This window comes from Heptranchias perlo, chromosome 2 (assembly GCF_035084215.1).
Source record: "Heptranchias perlo isolate sHepPer1 chromosome 2, sHepPer1.hap1, whole genome shotgun sequence".
Lineage (NCBI taxonomy): Eukaryota > Metazoa > Chordata > Chondrichthyes > Hexanchiformes > Hexanchidae > Heptranchias > Heptranchias perlo.
This window is the reverse complement of record NC_090326.1, coordinates 31,855,441-31,871,759: the sequence shown is the minus strand read 5'-3', so window position 1 is coordinate 31,871,759 and position 16,319 is coordinate 31,855,441. Positions and strand designations below refer to the sequence as shown.

Sequence of the window (16,319 nt, the reverse complement as noted above, 5' to 3'; positions counted from 1 at the left end):
ACTTGCCGCAGAATACCCAGCCTCTGACCTGCTCTCGTAGCCACAGTATTTATATGGCTGGTCCAGTTAAGTTTCTGGTCAATGGTGACCCCCAGGATGTTGATGGTGGGGGATTCGGCGATGGTAATGCTGTTGAATGTCAAGGGGAGGTGGTTAGACTCTCTCTTGTTGGAGATGGTCATTGCCTGGTACTTATCTGGTGCGAATGTTACTTACCACTTATCAGCCCAAGCCTGGATGTTGTCCAGGTCTTGCTGCATTTTGTGGACAGGACATACCTGGGCAATTTTCCACATTGTCGGGTAGATGCCAGTGTTGTAGCTGTACTGGAACAGCTTGGCTAGAGGCGCAGCTATTTCTGGAGCACAACTCATCACTAAATCTAGTATGGCCTTACCCCTTATCGGTTCTAAAACATATTGGCCCCGATTTTAAAGGGAGGAGTGTGGGTATGACGCACTCGAGCTCCGAAGTGGGTGGTAAACTCGGGGAGCCTGAGGACAGGGAGACCAGGCCGATCTTAACTGCTGGACCTGATTTTCATAACTTTTTCCGGAGTCCCGCCCGAACCCGGCTAGATCCACTACCTGGCTGGTGGGCCCAAAAGCACTTATGTTCATGTTTTCCATGATCTTTTACGCTGGTTCAAGATTCACTGCCTGAATCAGGCCCCATTCACAAAAATTGCCATGCCCCCAGCTCGACATTGCGTGATTCTGCCGATTGCGCTGGTTCGAAAGGCTCTTCAAACTGTGCACACAGGCACTAGTAGGCACAGTTTAAACGTAAAATATTTAATTTACTAAGAAACTGAACACCAATGAAACTATTAAATGGTTCAGTATAGTTTTTTTAAGTCATTTTCAGTGATTTTAAATCAGGTTACTCCGGGGGCGGACTAGACACCCTTATTAAAAATGCTTATTTTTGGCAAAAAACCCATTTACAACTATATTAATAAAACTGCTTGTAGAGGCAATTTCCTCCATCTCTTCCGCCCTTCCTCCTTTCCTGGCTCAGAAAACTGAACAGTGCAGAGAAACCCAAAAAAAGGGGAAAAAATACCACACCAAACTTGGAAAAATAGGCATTTGATTAAATGAAAGTCATTGATGCCATTTTGAATCCCTAATCCAGCAGTCAGTTTTTTTGACATCAGTTCTTGAGATACATCAAGGGATACTTTTTAGTGGAAAGATTGATAGATTTCTGTGAACCAAGGGCATTAAGAGATATGGGGCTAAGGCGGGTATGTGAAGTTAGGTCACAGGTCCACCATGATCTCATTGAATGGTGGAACAGGCTCGAGGGGCTAAATGCCACTGCCACTTGCTGCCTCATGATATGCGGCACCTTCTCCTGCAAGAAAGCGGGACGTGTGTCTGGGTGATGTGCCTGTCATGGTTGAATAGTTGCCAGTGTGTGTGGCCTGTGAGTTGTGGGTGGACGGCTTGCAACAGTGGTATTGTGTAAGGGTGAGAGGAAGCATCTGATTGGAAGAGTTGAGTATTTGTAAGACCTCATAAAAAAGGTTCTGAGTCCGGTGGTAACTTCAGGTGAACTTTATTACAGTACATCAGTCATGGTGGCAGTCATCAACGAACGAACAAAGAAAGGTTTTTAATACAGTATTCCCTATACAGTTCACATACCATTGGCTCACCGACATCAGGTGATCTGAGTTGTAATGCTGTGATTGGTCCCCTGGGTTTTACAGCAGCTGAGTCATTCACTGTCGCGTCCTGATTGGACGAAGGGCAGACTTTTGCCGAAGCAAGAGGGTTCTGCACATACACAGCTTGACTGACGGTGGTTTCTCCCACTGCTGCCCCCTGGTGCCACATTGCATAATAGCCCTTATCTTTATTATTACCCATCTCTATCGGTCCCAGTGACAGCTAATAATTCTCTATCAGTATTGATTGAAAGAGTTTATTGGTATGTGGGTGATGGAGGGTATAGTGCGTGATGTATTTGGTAGGAGACGCCACTTGACAGTTGACCTCACTCACCTTGACCACTCATGTCAAAGCATTGAACTTCTTCCTGCACTGCATCCATGTTCATGATGCTGTGTACCTGGCATTGACTTTGTCCTCTGCTGCCTCCCACTGTCTTTTGGGTATATGTCTGGAGGGCCTCTTGATTCCTCCCCCCCCCCCCCCCCCCACCACACACCTTGCCAGCGGATATAGACATAGGATGTCCCTCCTTCTGTCCACCTCTTGCACCAAGGCCCCTAGTGCTTCAGCAGAGAACCTTGGTGCACGCACTCTCGCAGGCCTGGGACAAACTCAGATCGGCAGATTTGTGAGGTCTGGCATGCAGATTGGAGGATGTGGGATTTAGTAGTGCGCAACCTTTATTCAATGTTTTAACATAACTCATCAGTTTGTAAACATAGGGACTGGAGCTGCATCTGTATTTTGTATGTGCGATGTCTGATCTCCGTTCAGACTCCATGCAGACAGCAGACTGTTATTTTCAGCAAATAACAGGTACTAGCTACCTTTAAGAGAATTTTAAGAGACAGCCTGCCTTTGAGAGATTGGGGCTTCTTCCTGCTGGTGGAAAGTGCGAACTGCATTGAATCCTCGTGTCAACGCTGACTCGGAACGCTGCTTGAAGGTAAGTCCTCAGGCCTGACGAAAGCCTCGTCCTGCCTGCGCAGGGGCCATCGGGCCCGGGGTAATAGCGGATCGTGCTACCCCTGCCCAATAATAGGCCCAATCCAATTTTTCCCTCACGGTGCTGTTCCTTGAACCTGTGTTGAGCTTCAATGGAATAGTGCAGAAGGCCAAAGACAGAAAGGTCAAAGTGGGAGCGGAAAGGGGAATTGAAATTCCAAATAATAGAAAGCTCAAGATTGCACTTGCAGAGAGAGCAGAGGTGTTCAGCAAAGCGGTCAGCTCATCTGCGTATAGTCTCCCCAAGGTAGAGAAGACCGCATCATAAGCAGCAAATACAGTGTACCAGGTTGGAGGAAGTACACGAAAATTGCTATCACCCAGAAGGAGTGTTTGGAGCCCTGGACATGGTGAATGGGCAGATGCTGCATCTCCTGCGCTGGCACTGGAAAGTGCCAGGGGGAGGACAGTATGTGGTAGGGCTGGTGGAAGACTAAGCCAGGGTGTCATAAAGGGAACTTTCATTTATATAGCGCCTTTCACAACCTCAGGACATCCCAAAGTGCTTCCCTGCCAATTAAGTATTTTGATCAGAGTAGATCATCAGAATATCATCAGAGTAGATATGCCAGAGAATGCCTGATGTGGCTCCCAGCTGGATCCCTGGTCTGTGTTGAATCAGCCGATCCCAGGCAGGCCGACAGTGGAGGGGGTGCTCAGCATCCACAGGCTAGGGAGGCAAGAAGACTTCTTCTCCTGATCACGACTCAGTGATCCCCTGCTAGCTAGGTTCACGTGTAGCACAGGGTGGGATTCAACTGTGATGCCCTCACAGACGAACACTGACTACCACTGTCCAGGTTCACACATGAAGAACAGTCACTTGAGTGAGATACCAGGTGCTGGGCAGTGCCTGTGGAACCATATCCCAGAATAAGTTGCAGCCTTCAAGAAGGCAAATTTAACAGCTAATCAATCTTCTGAGGTGGTGCTCAGACAAAAACATTTTTTAAAAAGTGTCTCTTTCCTCCAGTAACTGTTTCTCTGCTTGCCTTCCATTCTCTCATTCTGTTTTCCCCCTCTTGTTTGTTTATCTCCTTTTTCTGTCTTTTCTCTTTCTTTCTCTCTCTCTCACGCCCCCCGCCCACCCCCACCTGATATGGATCTCATACAAAGGGAACAAGAAAGTCTTTGTTTGCTTAAGACTCTTCTTCCCAATTCTTCCCTCTCCCTTTTTCTGCTTTTAAAAAAAGGCTAGCATTCCTGCTTAAATAAATCTCAATGACCTTACGGTAACTTGGTTAGATTTACTATAGTAATAGTTGTGAACTTCGCAGTGAAGTTTTGGCAGCAAATATGCACACACACGCACAAATGTTACTTTACCTGATCCCATGGTGCTAGCATATTAATTTTTCAAACATTATTAAAAGCCATTGATGTGGCATAGCAACAAATATTACAGCCCAAATGCACTTCGTCATTATTAGATTATGAGGACAGGTTGCATAAACTTGGCTTGTATTCCCTTAAATATAGAAGATTGACGGGTGATCTAATCGAGGTGTTTAAAATGTTAAAAGGATTTGATAGGGTAGATGCAGAGAAACTTGTTTCCTCTGGTCGGTGAATCAAGAACGAAGGGACGTAATCTTAAAATTAGAGACAGGCCATTTTGGAGTGAAATCAGGAGGCACTTTTTCACACAACGGGTGGTAGAAATCTGGAATTCTCTTCCGTTAAAAGGCCGTGGATGCTGGGCCAATTGGAGCTTTAAAGACTGAGATGGATCGACTTTTATTAGGTAAGGGCATCATGGGTTTCAGAGGAGTTTTTTTTATATAGAGCTGTAGAGGCAATTTCCTTCATCTTTTCTACCCCCCCCCCCCCCACTTTCCTGGCTTGGAAAACCCAAAAAAGGGGGAAAAATACCACACAAAACTTGGAAAAATAGGCAATTGATTAAATGAAAGTCACTGATGCCATTTTGAATCCCTAATCCAGCGGTCAGTTTTTTTTATATATATCAGTTCTCGAGCTATAGGCAAGGCTGCATTTATTACCCATCCCTAGCATCGCTGAACAACTGCGAGGCTTGCTAGGCCACCTCAGAGGATGTTGAATCAACCGTGTAATGTGGAACTGGAGTCACATGTAGTCTTGACCAGGTAAGGGTGGCAGCTTCTCTTTCCAGAAGGACAGTAGTGAACCAGTTGGGTTTTTACAACATTCCAGCAGCTTTCCTGGTCATTTTCTGGTGCCAGCCCACAAATTACCAGATTTATTGAATTTAGTAGGATTTGAACTCTCGACGTAAGGTGCCATAACCACTACACTACTGTACCCTTGTAGTTTACTTCTTTCCAACATGGCCTATCCAACGTGAACCATTTTGCTGCACATGGTCGAACCATCTTAGAGGGTGAAGATTTACCTTATACACTAGATACATGAAAATCATGAACCGGGCTTAATAAAAACTTTTACGATTTCGATACACCGAAGGTACAAAGGACCATTGAACCCTTTGAATAGATTCCAGCCTTGCAGTGCACCGACACCTGCTCACTTTCCTGTATGCAGCTGTTTTTGGGATTAGTAAAACCACCTAGCTCACTCACTAAAAGCGCATACTATGATTCAGGGTCAGAGCTCGTTTTCTGTCCATTAAAATTAGTAGACGGGAAATTACTACAGGTGAGCTGACCGCTGCGCCCAAATTTCCAATATGCGATCCCAACACCAAGCTCTGTACTGGGAATGCAGACTCGTTACAACATGTAGGGGTAGGTTTTGAGAATAGGAGCTGGATTTTCCCTCATGACAGGTTCATCGCTGGAAGAGGATGGGGACGGGACTTCTGCCTACCATCTTGACCGCGCCATGACCCCAATCTATTTGAGGTCCTTAGTTATGCATGTTGTTGCTAAATGTTCTTTATGTATTATTCTATGATTTGGATTAACCATTGATTTATTTTTGGGCTTTTGAAGGATTCTGTCACTGGAGGAAAATTTCCTTTTACAGTTCAAAATAAATGTAAGTTCAACTTTACTTTTAAAGCATGTCTCAGATAACAAAGTATGTAAACCTTTTCTATAACCACTCTGCAGCCTGACTATAAGGGGTAGAGTATGTTTCATCCGAGTGCTTTCATTGCCTGAGTAGGGCCTGTCTGCACTGGATAGCTTGGAGCTGGGGCACTGGTTTAATGGTAGTGCATGGAGTTCCATGCCACTGAAAGTCACATTGTCACTTGGTAAAGTGTTTTTCCAGATACTGTGCCAAACATGTAAACGAAGGAATGGTTTCACATGTGGAGCATAAACGCCGGCCTAGGCCAGTTGGGCCGAATGGCCTGTTTCTGTGCTGTAGACTCGATGCTTCTCCTAGTTTGGAGCTTTTGAGGTCAGTGTGCCAGAAAACTATCGAAAGCTGACCAGCAGCCTTAAAAAAAAAAGCTGAAACAGCCCCAAAAAGCCGATGAGTCAAAACAAGTTTGAATGTGGGCTTTTGATGTAGTTACACTGAGAGTGCAGTGAGGCATGAGCCACGGGTAATCCCAACATTCCGTCGCAAAAATTGCGGAGATTTTCCTTCATTACTTGTGAAGACACTGCAGCTATTGTGGATATGTATTGGTACTCTAAATCTATTATATTTTTAAGTTGTTTACATAATTGTCACAAGTGACATGGAGGCAGACTCCACCATACTGATTAATACAAGCTCTCATCCCAGTGCACTCTCAGCAAAACTACTTGATTTCACGTCATAAGCAAGGACTTTAGGTTTTGTTTTTCACACAGAAGTGGGTTGAATTGTACAATATGATCCACAAAAAAAACTGGTGAGACTCTAGGAATCCCACATAATAAAGCAGAATTTAACCTATTTTGTAAAGCAGTAGCTCCAGCCATAGAACTGTTTTGGATTATTAGTTGAGAAGTCAGCTTTTGAGAGTTTTCTAGATTGACATGTATGGATTCTGTACAGTACCTGCAAAACATACAGCCCTTACAACATCAGGGATGCTCTCTCCGCATGGGCAGCTTCCCCTCTCACAAATGATTGAGCTGAGGTGGATGAGGGTCACCTCCCAGGAGGGATTGAGTATGATTATCAGTTGAAATGAGGATTCAAACTCGTGTCCTGGTCTAGGATCCAACTTGATCAAAATACTTTGGTGGGAGCAAAAACAACAACAGATGCTGGAGGAAAGCTTCAGCACCTAAAGCTAACATTCACCTGTGCTACTGTACAATATGGATACATAGCCCATTCTCCTTATTGCTCATTAGTGCAGCTCGTTTCAAATGTTTCTTTTTATTCGTTCTTGACGCGGGCGTCGCTGGCAAGGCCAGCATTTATTGCCCATTCCTAGTTGCCTTGAGTGGTTTGATACAACTGAGCGTTTTCCTAGGCCACACCAGAGAGCAGTCAACCGTGTTGGTGTTGGACTGGAGTCATATGTAGGCCAGACCGGGTAAGGACGGCAGGTTTCCTTCCCTAAAGAACATTAGTGAACCCGTTAGGTTTTTACGACAGTCTGACAGCTGCATGGTCACTTTCACTGATATCAGCTTTTTATTTTTTAAACTGAATTCAAATTCTCAAACTGCCTTGGTGAGATTTGAGCTCACATTCTCTGGATTATTAGTCCAGTAACATAACCACAACACTACCGTACCGAAATGTATAAACATATAAGGGAAATCCCAGGTCATATAGGTCCCATCAGTGATTCCTTAAATGCATTGTTTGTCTTAACATATTAATCTGGTAACACGATTCAGGAGTGAATGCCAATTTTTTTCTTGCCAGCAGAAGGAGCTTTGCAAAAATGTAATCTCGCATGTTCTTCCCTGTGTGACCCACTTTAAATTTATTTTTCTTCCTCATGGTATGTACAACTGCCCGACTCAGGGTGCATCATTCTGGCAACCTTCTCCCAAGCATTTCCCAACGTCGCTCTTGAATTGGCTGCAAAGGCCGGGAATTTCCTCTGAGCTTGTTTCCACCGCCGGAACTTTGCCGGAAGTGCGGCAGAAACCCTGTAACACGTGCATAAACTCCAACCCACATCCAGCAAAGTGATGGCAGCGGAATGGGAGAAGCTCCGAGGAAATTCCAGGCCAAAGAGGTAGCCCTGGTAGACTAGGTAACCTCATTCTGCATATAGACATGTTGCACCTGAACCTGGGAGAGCATGAGTTTGAGTAGCACAAAATTCATTAAAAGATTTTTTTTTTAATTTTCACTTTTAAGTTTGACAAGTTTTGATTCTGAATCATTCCTGCTCATCCCTTCATTTCTTCACCTTCCCAAATAAATTGTTCCTTGTACAGTACCAGTTCATCCGATGTCCCAGCTATCGCATTTTTCTTCCTTTTGGGAAAGTGCTTTTACCTAAATCTTTTTTTATTAAACAAATCCAGAATTGTCATGAATGAAACTCCAGAGCTGTTGTTTTTCAGCTAAAAATCTGTTTAATTTTCAAAAATAGTATTTTTATGTTGATAAGTCAAAATTTTGGCAAATCATGCAACACTCTCACTTTTTCAAAAAAAATACTAGTGTTTGTCATTAATTTTTTGCCTCTTGTATGTAGGACTGTAGCCTGGAGGACAGACGCCGAGACTTTGAGAAGATTTTCTCACATTATGATGTGGTGGGTTTTATCTTCTTAACTAAGTATTTTACTCTGAAATGTCTGTGCTTTGGGTATGTGCGTGCACATAGACAGATTTCTAGCAAAATAGAAAATCCAGTGTATTTTAGTATACATTCTGTTACAAAAGAATGAACTAATTCTAACCAACACCTAAGAACAGATTATCTGGTCATTATCACATTGCTGTTTGTGGGACCTTGCTGTGCACAAATTGGCTGCCGCGTTTTCTACATTACAGCATTGACTACAGTTCAAAAGTACTCAATTGGCAGTAAAGCACTTTGGGAAGTCCTGAGGTCGTGAAAGGCGCTATAAAAATGCAAGTTCTTTATTTTTATTTTTCTTTCAGGTAAGTTTTGGAGACCTCAGTTGCCATTTCAAGTTATGATATTGAGGTCCATACGGGAGTAATTTATAGCTTTATACATATAACAAGATGGCCCACTCTGTTGCCTTCAAAGTCCTGGCATAGAGCTTCACCTGCCTGGAGCAGCTATGAGAAGGTGGGGTGCCTCCACCCCTCTGAATTTCCATCCAATAATTTTAATGAATGGAAAATTGTTGAGGATCCGCACCTGAATTCCGGGAAAATAAGATGTACGCTGGGACACTGAAGATGGGAATCTAAGCAAATGTGCTCAAAGGGTTTAATTAATTAATACACAGTACACATTTACCATCAATTTCAATGTTATTTATACTGAAATTTTATTTATATTAATGTTATTTATATTGAAGTGCCTTGGGATATTTTACTATGTTAAAGGCATTATATAAACGCAAGTTGTTGTTGAAATGCCTTTTAAACTTATTCTATGATCAGTTTTTATATAACTGACTAATTTCATGTCTCGTAAGGCATAAGGATTCTTGCTGTGCATAGCAACAGCACATTATGACTGAATTGTAAAATATGTTGTGCATCATCCTGTGTCTGCAGCAGCAAGCACCCATACACAAAGTTGTACATCGATACACAATGACAACGCCAACACTTCTCTTATCTAGTTGTTTAAAAGCTGATCATACAATACAATCTATGAATGATAAAAATTGGGCGGGGCTCTAATCTGGGCATGCCAACTTCCATGTCCAGTTTTCCCATCAGCGTGGCTCCACACTGGGAGTAGACGTTTGCAAAATTTACTCTGAAGCAACAGCAGGCAAGTCAGTGAAAAAGCCATTACATTTGAGCCCATTTGACCCAGCGGTGGGCAGTGGGTAGATGTCAGAAATTTGATGCTCCACAATGGCCCCTGGCTCAGGCACGCTGAGGCCAAGTGACTTTTCCCATTGTCGCTCATGTTGAAAGCAGCTAATTCAGCAGAGGTATGGAAGCAAACCTGGGATATCTCACCTGTATGGTCCAGTACCACAACTTACAGTGCTATCACCCACTGCGCTGGCGGCCAATGCTAATTAAATCTTAATAGTGAGATAAGCACTATTGACTGCGATTTAAAAATTAAGTATGTTGACTAGGCCTGACTACATAGATAAGCATTACCAGGTGTTAATAGATACCTATTGACTAAAGTACAACACACACCAATTGACTGAAATAAATCATCACTTGACAGAAGATCAAGTAAGAATAAAGAATTGTATGCCTTGAAGAAGCAATGATGTGGAGATGCCGGTGATGGACTGGGGTTGACAATTGTAAACAATTTTACAACACCAAGTTATAGTCCAGCAATTTTATTTTAAATTCACAAGCTTTCGGAGGCTTCCCCCTTCGTTCACCTGACGAAGGGGGAAGCCTCCGAAAGCTTGTGAATTTAAAATAAAATTGCTGGACTATAACTTGGTGTTGTAAAATTGTTTACAATTGAAGAAGCAAATCTATTTACTAGATATTGAATCAGATTAAAACCATGACTAATTATATAGACCACCTTAAATTAATTCTGTTAATTGATTAACTATCCTTCGCTCTCTCAGTCATATTCTAAAGCTATCCATAGCTTCTTAAAGGTAAATCTCTGAATGGGGGTTTGATCAAATTAAAAGGAGATAAATGAGATCACTGAGCAATGCTGTATAGTTTCATCTAAAAGGATCTTCAGTAAGAATTCTGCCCTCAGTCGAGGGCTGATATAGTGAAGGATGTGATGTACCCAAATCATTAACCAGGTGCCAGGTGTTGCAAAACGGAGTTTTGCCTATGCTGATTTTTTTTTTTAACTTGTATTTTCATATTGAAAAGAGGGTAAAACAGCATCACACCAGGTACTTCGCAAAGAAAAACATATCAATTGAGTCCTAGACAAATTGGCTGCATCACTCTTCAGTAGTGCAATTGTTAAACTGAGGCCAATAGTAGCTTCAGGTGTCAAATGGCCAGAATCGTAACATTCAATGACACTCATCTTAGACCATTATCAGAGATTGCCTTCGTTCAATATTGATGAATGGCCTTATCGTTTAGTTAAATGCTGAGAGGGTTATCACCTTTGTTTCAGGATCTGCAGGGGGTATTCACAAGTCACCTGGTCAGAGTTCAAAGGATAGGCCACAGCCTAGGGCAGTGTCTTCGATTGACAGCTGTTTCTGAGTCCTTTGAGGAGAAGATTGATGCTTTTTCTGATCTGCCCTCTTCAATAACAATCAAATTTAAGTGGGAAAAGTTTTATATCATGAAAATATGGAATATATATAAAGAAAATTTATATAGTGTCTTTCACATCCCCAGACATCCCAAAGTACTTCACAGTCAATGAATTATTTTCGAAGTGGAGTCACTGTTGTTACTTAGGAAAACACAGTAGGTAAACACCTTGTGCACAGCAAGATCCCACAAACAGCAATAAGATGAATGGCCACTTAATCTGTTTTTGGTGGTGTTGGTTACATGAATTAAGCCTAGTACGTAATGGTGATGAGAAATGTATATGAATGTGGATTATTCGTAATGCAAAATAATGGGCAATGAATGATTACATTGGTTGGTCCTGCTCAACCAATCAGGGCTGAGTTTGGGAATCAGAGGCTCTGCCCCACTTCTCGCACCTGTTGAGAGTAGGTCCTGGATAGACTGTTGGATGGAGGCCCACACATGTACACGATATTCCTTATACGGTCAAGAGAGAATTGAATACAGATGAATTGTCCTGCTGTAAATGCGGACCCTCTTGGCCAACTGTAGAACGGGATTGAGAGCCAGAGCTCAAGCTCTTATTATTTGTACTGCCAACAATAAGTGAGGTTCCTGTTTTTCAAAATGTAGAGTAATAAACAGCTGGACAGGGTGCTGGAGACTATTTAAAAACAATTGCATGCTGTAAAGGGAAGACAGTAGAGTTTGTATTCTGGAAAGATGAGATCAAATGGACTGCTAGGCCTTCCTTATCTGAACTGATCTTGTGATATATGGAATAATGAATTTTCACCAAACCTTGTGTTGATTCCCGACTGTTTGCTCTGCTACAGAGTAAAACAGGAGCTCTGGAAGGTCCTGAAGTAGATGGATTTGTAAAGGACATGATGGAATTGGTGAAGGTGAGTTTACACAAAAGTGAATTCATATTTCAATTTTTTTTAAAATCTGTTTAATATATAATTGCTCAGAGCAATCAGAATTTCAAATGTATTTGCATTTTGTCTAACATTAAATATCAATATTAGCAGCACCAATATTAATAGGAAAGCAGGATTTGTTTCTTGGATTCTTCTTCAGTCATTTATCCTTTAGATACATTAAGAAAGGTCTCTTAGCAGAGATTATGCGAGAGGCATCAAAAAATGGTTATTATTCAAAAAATGTTTTTATTCATTCTTGGGATGTGGGCATCACTAGCAAGGCCAGCATTTATTGCCCATCCCTTGAGAAGGTGGTGGTGAGCTGCCTTCTTGAACCGCTGCAGTCCGAATGGTGAAGGTATTCCCACATTGCTGTTAGGGAGGGAGTGCCGAAGTGCCGAGTGGATAATCCATCTCAGCCTCCTCCCGATATCCCCACCATCACGGAAGCCAGTCTTCGGCCAATTCGATTCACTCCACGTGATATCAAGAAACGGCTGAGTGCACTGGATACAGCAAAGGCTATGGGCCCTGACAACATCCCAGCTGTAGTGCTGAAGACTTGTGTTCCAGAACTAGCTGCGCCTCTAGCCAAACTGTTCCAGTACAGCTACAACACTGGCATCCACCCGACAATGTGGAAAATTGCCCAGGTATGTCCTGTCCACAAAAAGCAGGACAAATCCAATCCGGCCAATTACCGCCCCATCAGTCTACTCTCAATCATCAGCAAAGTGATGGAAGGTGTCGTCGACAGTGCTATCAAGCGGCACTTACTCACCAATAACCTGCTCACCGATGCTCAGTTTGGGTTCCGCCAGGACCACTCGGCTCCAGACCTCATTACAGCCTTGGTCCAAACATGGACAAAAGAGCTGAATTCCAGAGGTGAGGTGAGAGTGACTGCCCTTGACATCAAGGCAGCATTTGACCGAGTGTGGCACCAAGGAGCCCTAGTAAAATTGAAGTCAATGGGAATCAGGGGGAAAACTCTCCAGTGGCTGGAGTCATACCTAGCACAAAGGAAGATGGTAGTGGTTGTTGGAGGCCAATCATCTCAGCCCCAGGGCATTGCTGCAGGAGTTCCTCAGGGCAGTGTCCTTGGCCCAACCATCTTCAGCTGCTTCATCAATGACCTTCCCTCCATCATAAGGTCAGAAATGGGGATGTTCGCTGATGACTGCACAGTGTTCAGTTCCATTCGCAACCCCTCAGATAATGAAGCAGTCCGAGCCTGCATGCAGCAAGACCTGGACAACATCCAGGCTTGGGCTGATAAGTGGCAAGTAACATTCGCGCCAGATAAGTGCCAGGCAATGACCATCTCCAACAAGAGAGAGTCTAACCACCTCCCCTTGACATTCAACGGCATTACCATCGCCGAATCCCTCAGCATCAACATCCTGGGGGTCACCATTGACCAGAAACTTAACTGGACCAGCCATATAAATACTGTGGCTACGAGAGCAGGTCAGAGGCTGGGTATTCTGCGGCGAGTGACTCACCTCCTGACTCCCCAAAGCCTTTCCACCATCTACAAGGCACAAGTCAGGAGTGTGATGGAATACTCTCCACTTGCCTGGATGAGTGCAGCTCCAACAACACTCAAGAAGCTCGACACCATCCAAGATAAAGCAGCCCGCTTGATTGGCACCCCATCCACCACCCTAAACATTCACTCCCTTCACCACCGGCGCACTGTGGCTGCAGTGTGCACCATCCACAGGATGCACTGCAGCAACTCACCAAGGCTTCTTCGACAGCACTTCCCAAACCCGCGACCTCTACCACCTAGAAGGACAAGGGCAGCAGGCGCATGGGAACAACACCACCTGCACGTTCCCCTCCAAGTCACACACCATCCCGACTTGGAAATATATCGCCGTTCCCTCATTGTCGCTGGGTCAAAATCCTGGAACTCCCTTCCTAACAGCACTGTGGGAGAACCGTCACCACACGGACTGCAGCGGTTCAAGAAGGCGGCTCACCACCACCTTCTCGAGGGCAATTAGGGATGGGCAATAAATGCCGGCCTTGCCAGCGACGCCCACATCCCGTGAACGAATAAAAAAAAAACTTCCTGTCACTGTGGGAATAGGCAGCTGTTGTCAGTGCAGAACACTGTACAGATGCTTCCTATTTTGTTCAAAATAGTACGATTACATTTTAAAGCACTGAACTAATTCCAAAATAAGACATTTTGTTTTTATCTTGCAACTTGTGACAACCAATAGCTGTGCAAAGTTTCTTCACTGTCAGAATGCTCCGTTAAGACATAAGATCTGTGCTGCCTCTTTGTGACTAGAACCCCACACATATACATTAGCACAACTAGATAGTTAGTATGTCTACTTGAAGCCAATTGTTTGTCTACCGGGTGTGAACTAAATAGTTAGGAATTGGTGCTAATCCTGGCTGAATGGTATTGTGCTAATTTGAACAATTACATTTCTTGGGTCACCATTTGCATAATTATTCAGAGCTCTAGATGCAGGGAGCCCACTAGTGAAAAGTGTAAAGGGATGTGGTGAGTTAAAGGGAAGCATCAGAATAGAGGGACAAAAATTCAAAAGGCATCTCAACCCATTGTCAGTTTTTGCCGAGATTGAAGGAAGAGAGAGTTAAGAAGTGACGAGCAAAAATGAAGGAGAAGGAAACCCAATATGCAAACATGAGTCTGCAGGCAAGTGATAGAGACTCAATGGCTTGTTTGACTTCAACTCCCTAGGCCCTAACCTCTGGAATTCCACCTCCCCCCGCCCCCCGCAAACCTCGCTACCTCTCTCTCCCCTCCTTTAAGATGCTCCTTAAAACCTAACTCTTTTGGTCACCTGTTCTAATGTCTCCTTAAGTAGCTCGGTGTCAGATTTTGTCTGATTACGCTCCTGTGAAGCACCTTGGGACATTTTACTACGTTAAAGGCATTTTATAAATGCAAGTTGTTGTTGTTCATGGCTGCTGAATTACATGTGGTGCCATATAAGATGGCTGTGAGGAGAGTTGGCCCCTGTGCTATTTCATGACCACATCCCCATAATTCTGCATTGCAGCTGGCTAAAACAGTGTACTGGCAGTGCCACTGCATGTTGCATAGTGGCTGCAGGTGTCCTGCCAGCAGATGGCACAGCTCTGCATCTGGCTATCTGTGGAACTGGACTCTGAAAACAGTTCCCCCAATGGTTACCAGGTAAGTGCAGCAATGCTTACAAATATGGTTGATGGCATTTTGGTTGTAGTCAAACAGATTTTGGTGGATGGTGATCACCCAACCGTGCCTTCTTTCATGAAGTATTTGTGCTAGCAGGTCTGCTGTCCCAGCTTCCCGTGGGAACAGCTGTCTCTACATGTTCTAATTGTCTGCCAAAGCGAGGTCTGTCTTCGGATGTGGATGTGTAGATACCAGCACAGAGCACTTCTCATGCAGCCTGATTTACCTAACATCCCTCTACCAAGCATGTCAGATAGGGAATTCCCTTCGAGATACCCATTGATGCCGGTAATGGTGCTGGGAGCAAAAACAGAATTGTACCAATTGGCACAAAGACTCACAAGAACCTTAATGCCAGCAGGGAGAAAAAGGGACAAAGGTGGAGCAGAAATGGCGTTCAAACTGTTGAATGAATCTTGCTTCAAGTCCCTTTAAACTTATTGCCATATACAGCTCAGTGCCTAGCAACCCTGGACAGCCATTATATGTGGGTGAGATTTGCACCTGGCACTGATCTGAAAATGGTCTGGAAGGCGCAATTATGTAGAAACATAGACAATAGGAGCCGGAGTAGGCCATTCAGCCCTTCGAGACTGCCCCGCCATTCAGTATGATCATGGCTGATCCTCCATCTCAATACCATATTCCTGCTCTCTCCCCATACCCCCTGATGCCTTTTGTGTCTAGAAATCTATCTATTTCCTTCTTAAATATATTCAGTGACTTGGCCTCCTCAGCCTTCTGTGGTAGAGAATTCCACAGGTTCACCACCCTCTGAGTGAAGAAATTACTCCTCATCTCAGTCCTAAATGTCCTACCCCGTATCCTGAGTCTGTGACCCCTCATTCTAGACCCCCCAGCCAGGGGAAACATCCTCCCTGTCTGTCTAGCCCTGTCAGAATTTTATATGTTTCAATGAGATCCCCACTCATTCTTCTAAACTCGAGTGAATATAGGCCGAGTCGACCCAATCTCTCCTCACACGACAGTCCAGCCATCCCAGGGATCAGTCTGGTGAATCTTCGTTGCACTCCCTCTATGGCAAGTATGTCCTTTCTTAGGTAAGGAGAGCAAAACTGCACACATTACTCCAGGTGTGCTCTCACCAAGGCCCTGTATAACTGCAGTTAGACATCCTTGCTCCTGTACTCAAATCCTCTTGCAGTGAAGGCCAACATACCATTTGCCTTCCTAACTGCTTGCTGCACCTGCATGTTTGCTTTCAGTGACTGGTGTACAAGGACACCCAACATTTGCACATCAACATTTCCCAATCTATCACCATTTA

The 16,319-nt window shown here is 43.9% G+C and overlaps 1 protein-coding gene across 1 annotated transcript in view; it reads left to right on the top strand.

The window, feature by feature from the left end:
* Positions 1–16,319, top strand: part of scgn (secretagogin, EF-hand calcium binding protein) — a 55,982-nt gene that overhangs the window by 39,011 nt on the left and 652 nt on the right. Inside the window, exons 11-13 of the mRNA XM_067997387.1 lie at positions 5,621–5,666; positions 8,239–8,298; positions 11,734–11,802. Of these exons, the coding sequence (XP_067853488.1) occupies positions 5,621–5,666; positions 8,239–8,298; positions 11,734–11,802 (175 nt within the window). The remainder of the gene's footprint in view (positions 1–5,620; positions 5,667–8,238; positions 8,299–11,733; positions 11,803–16,319) is intronic.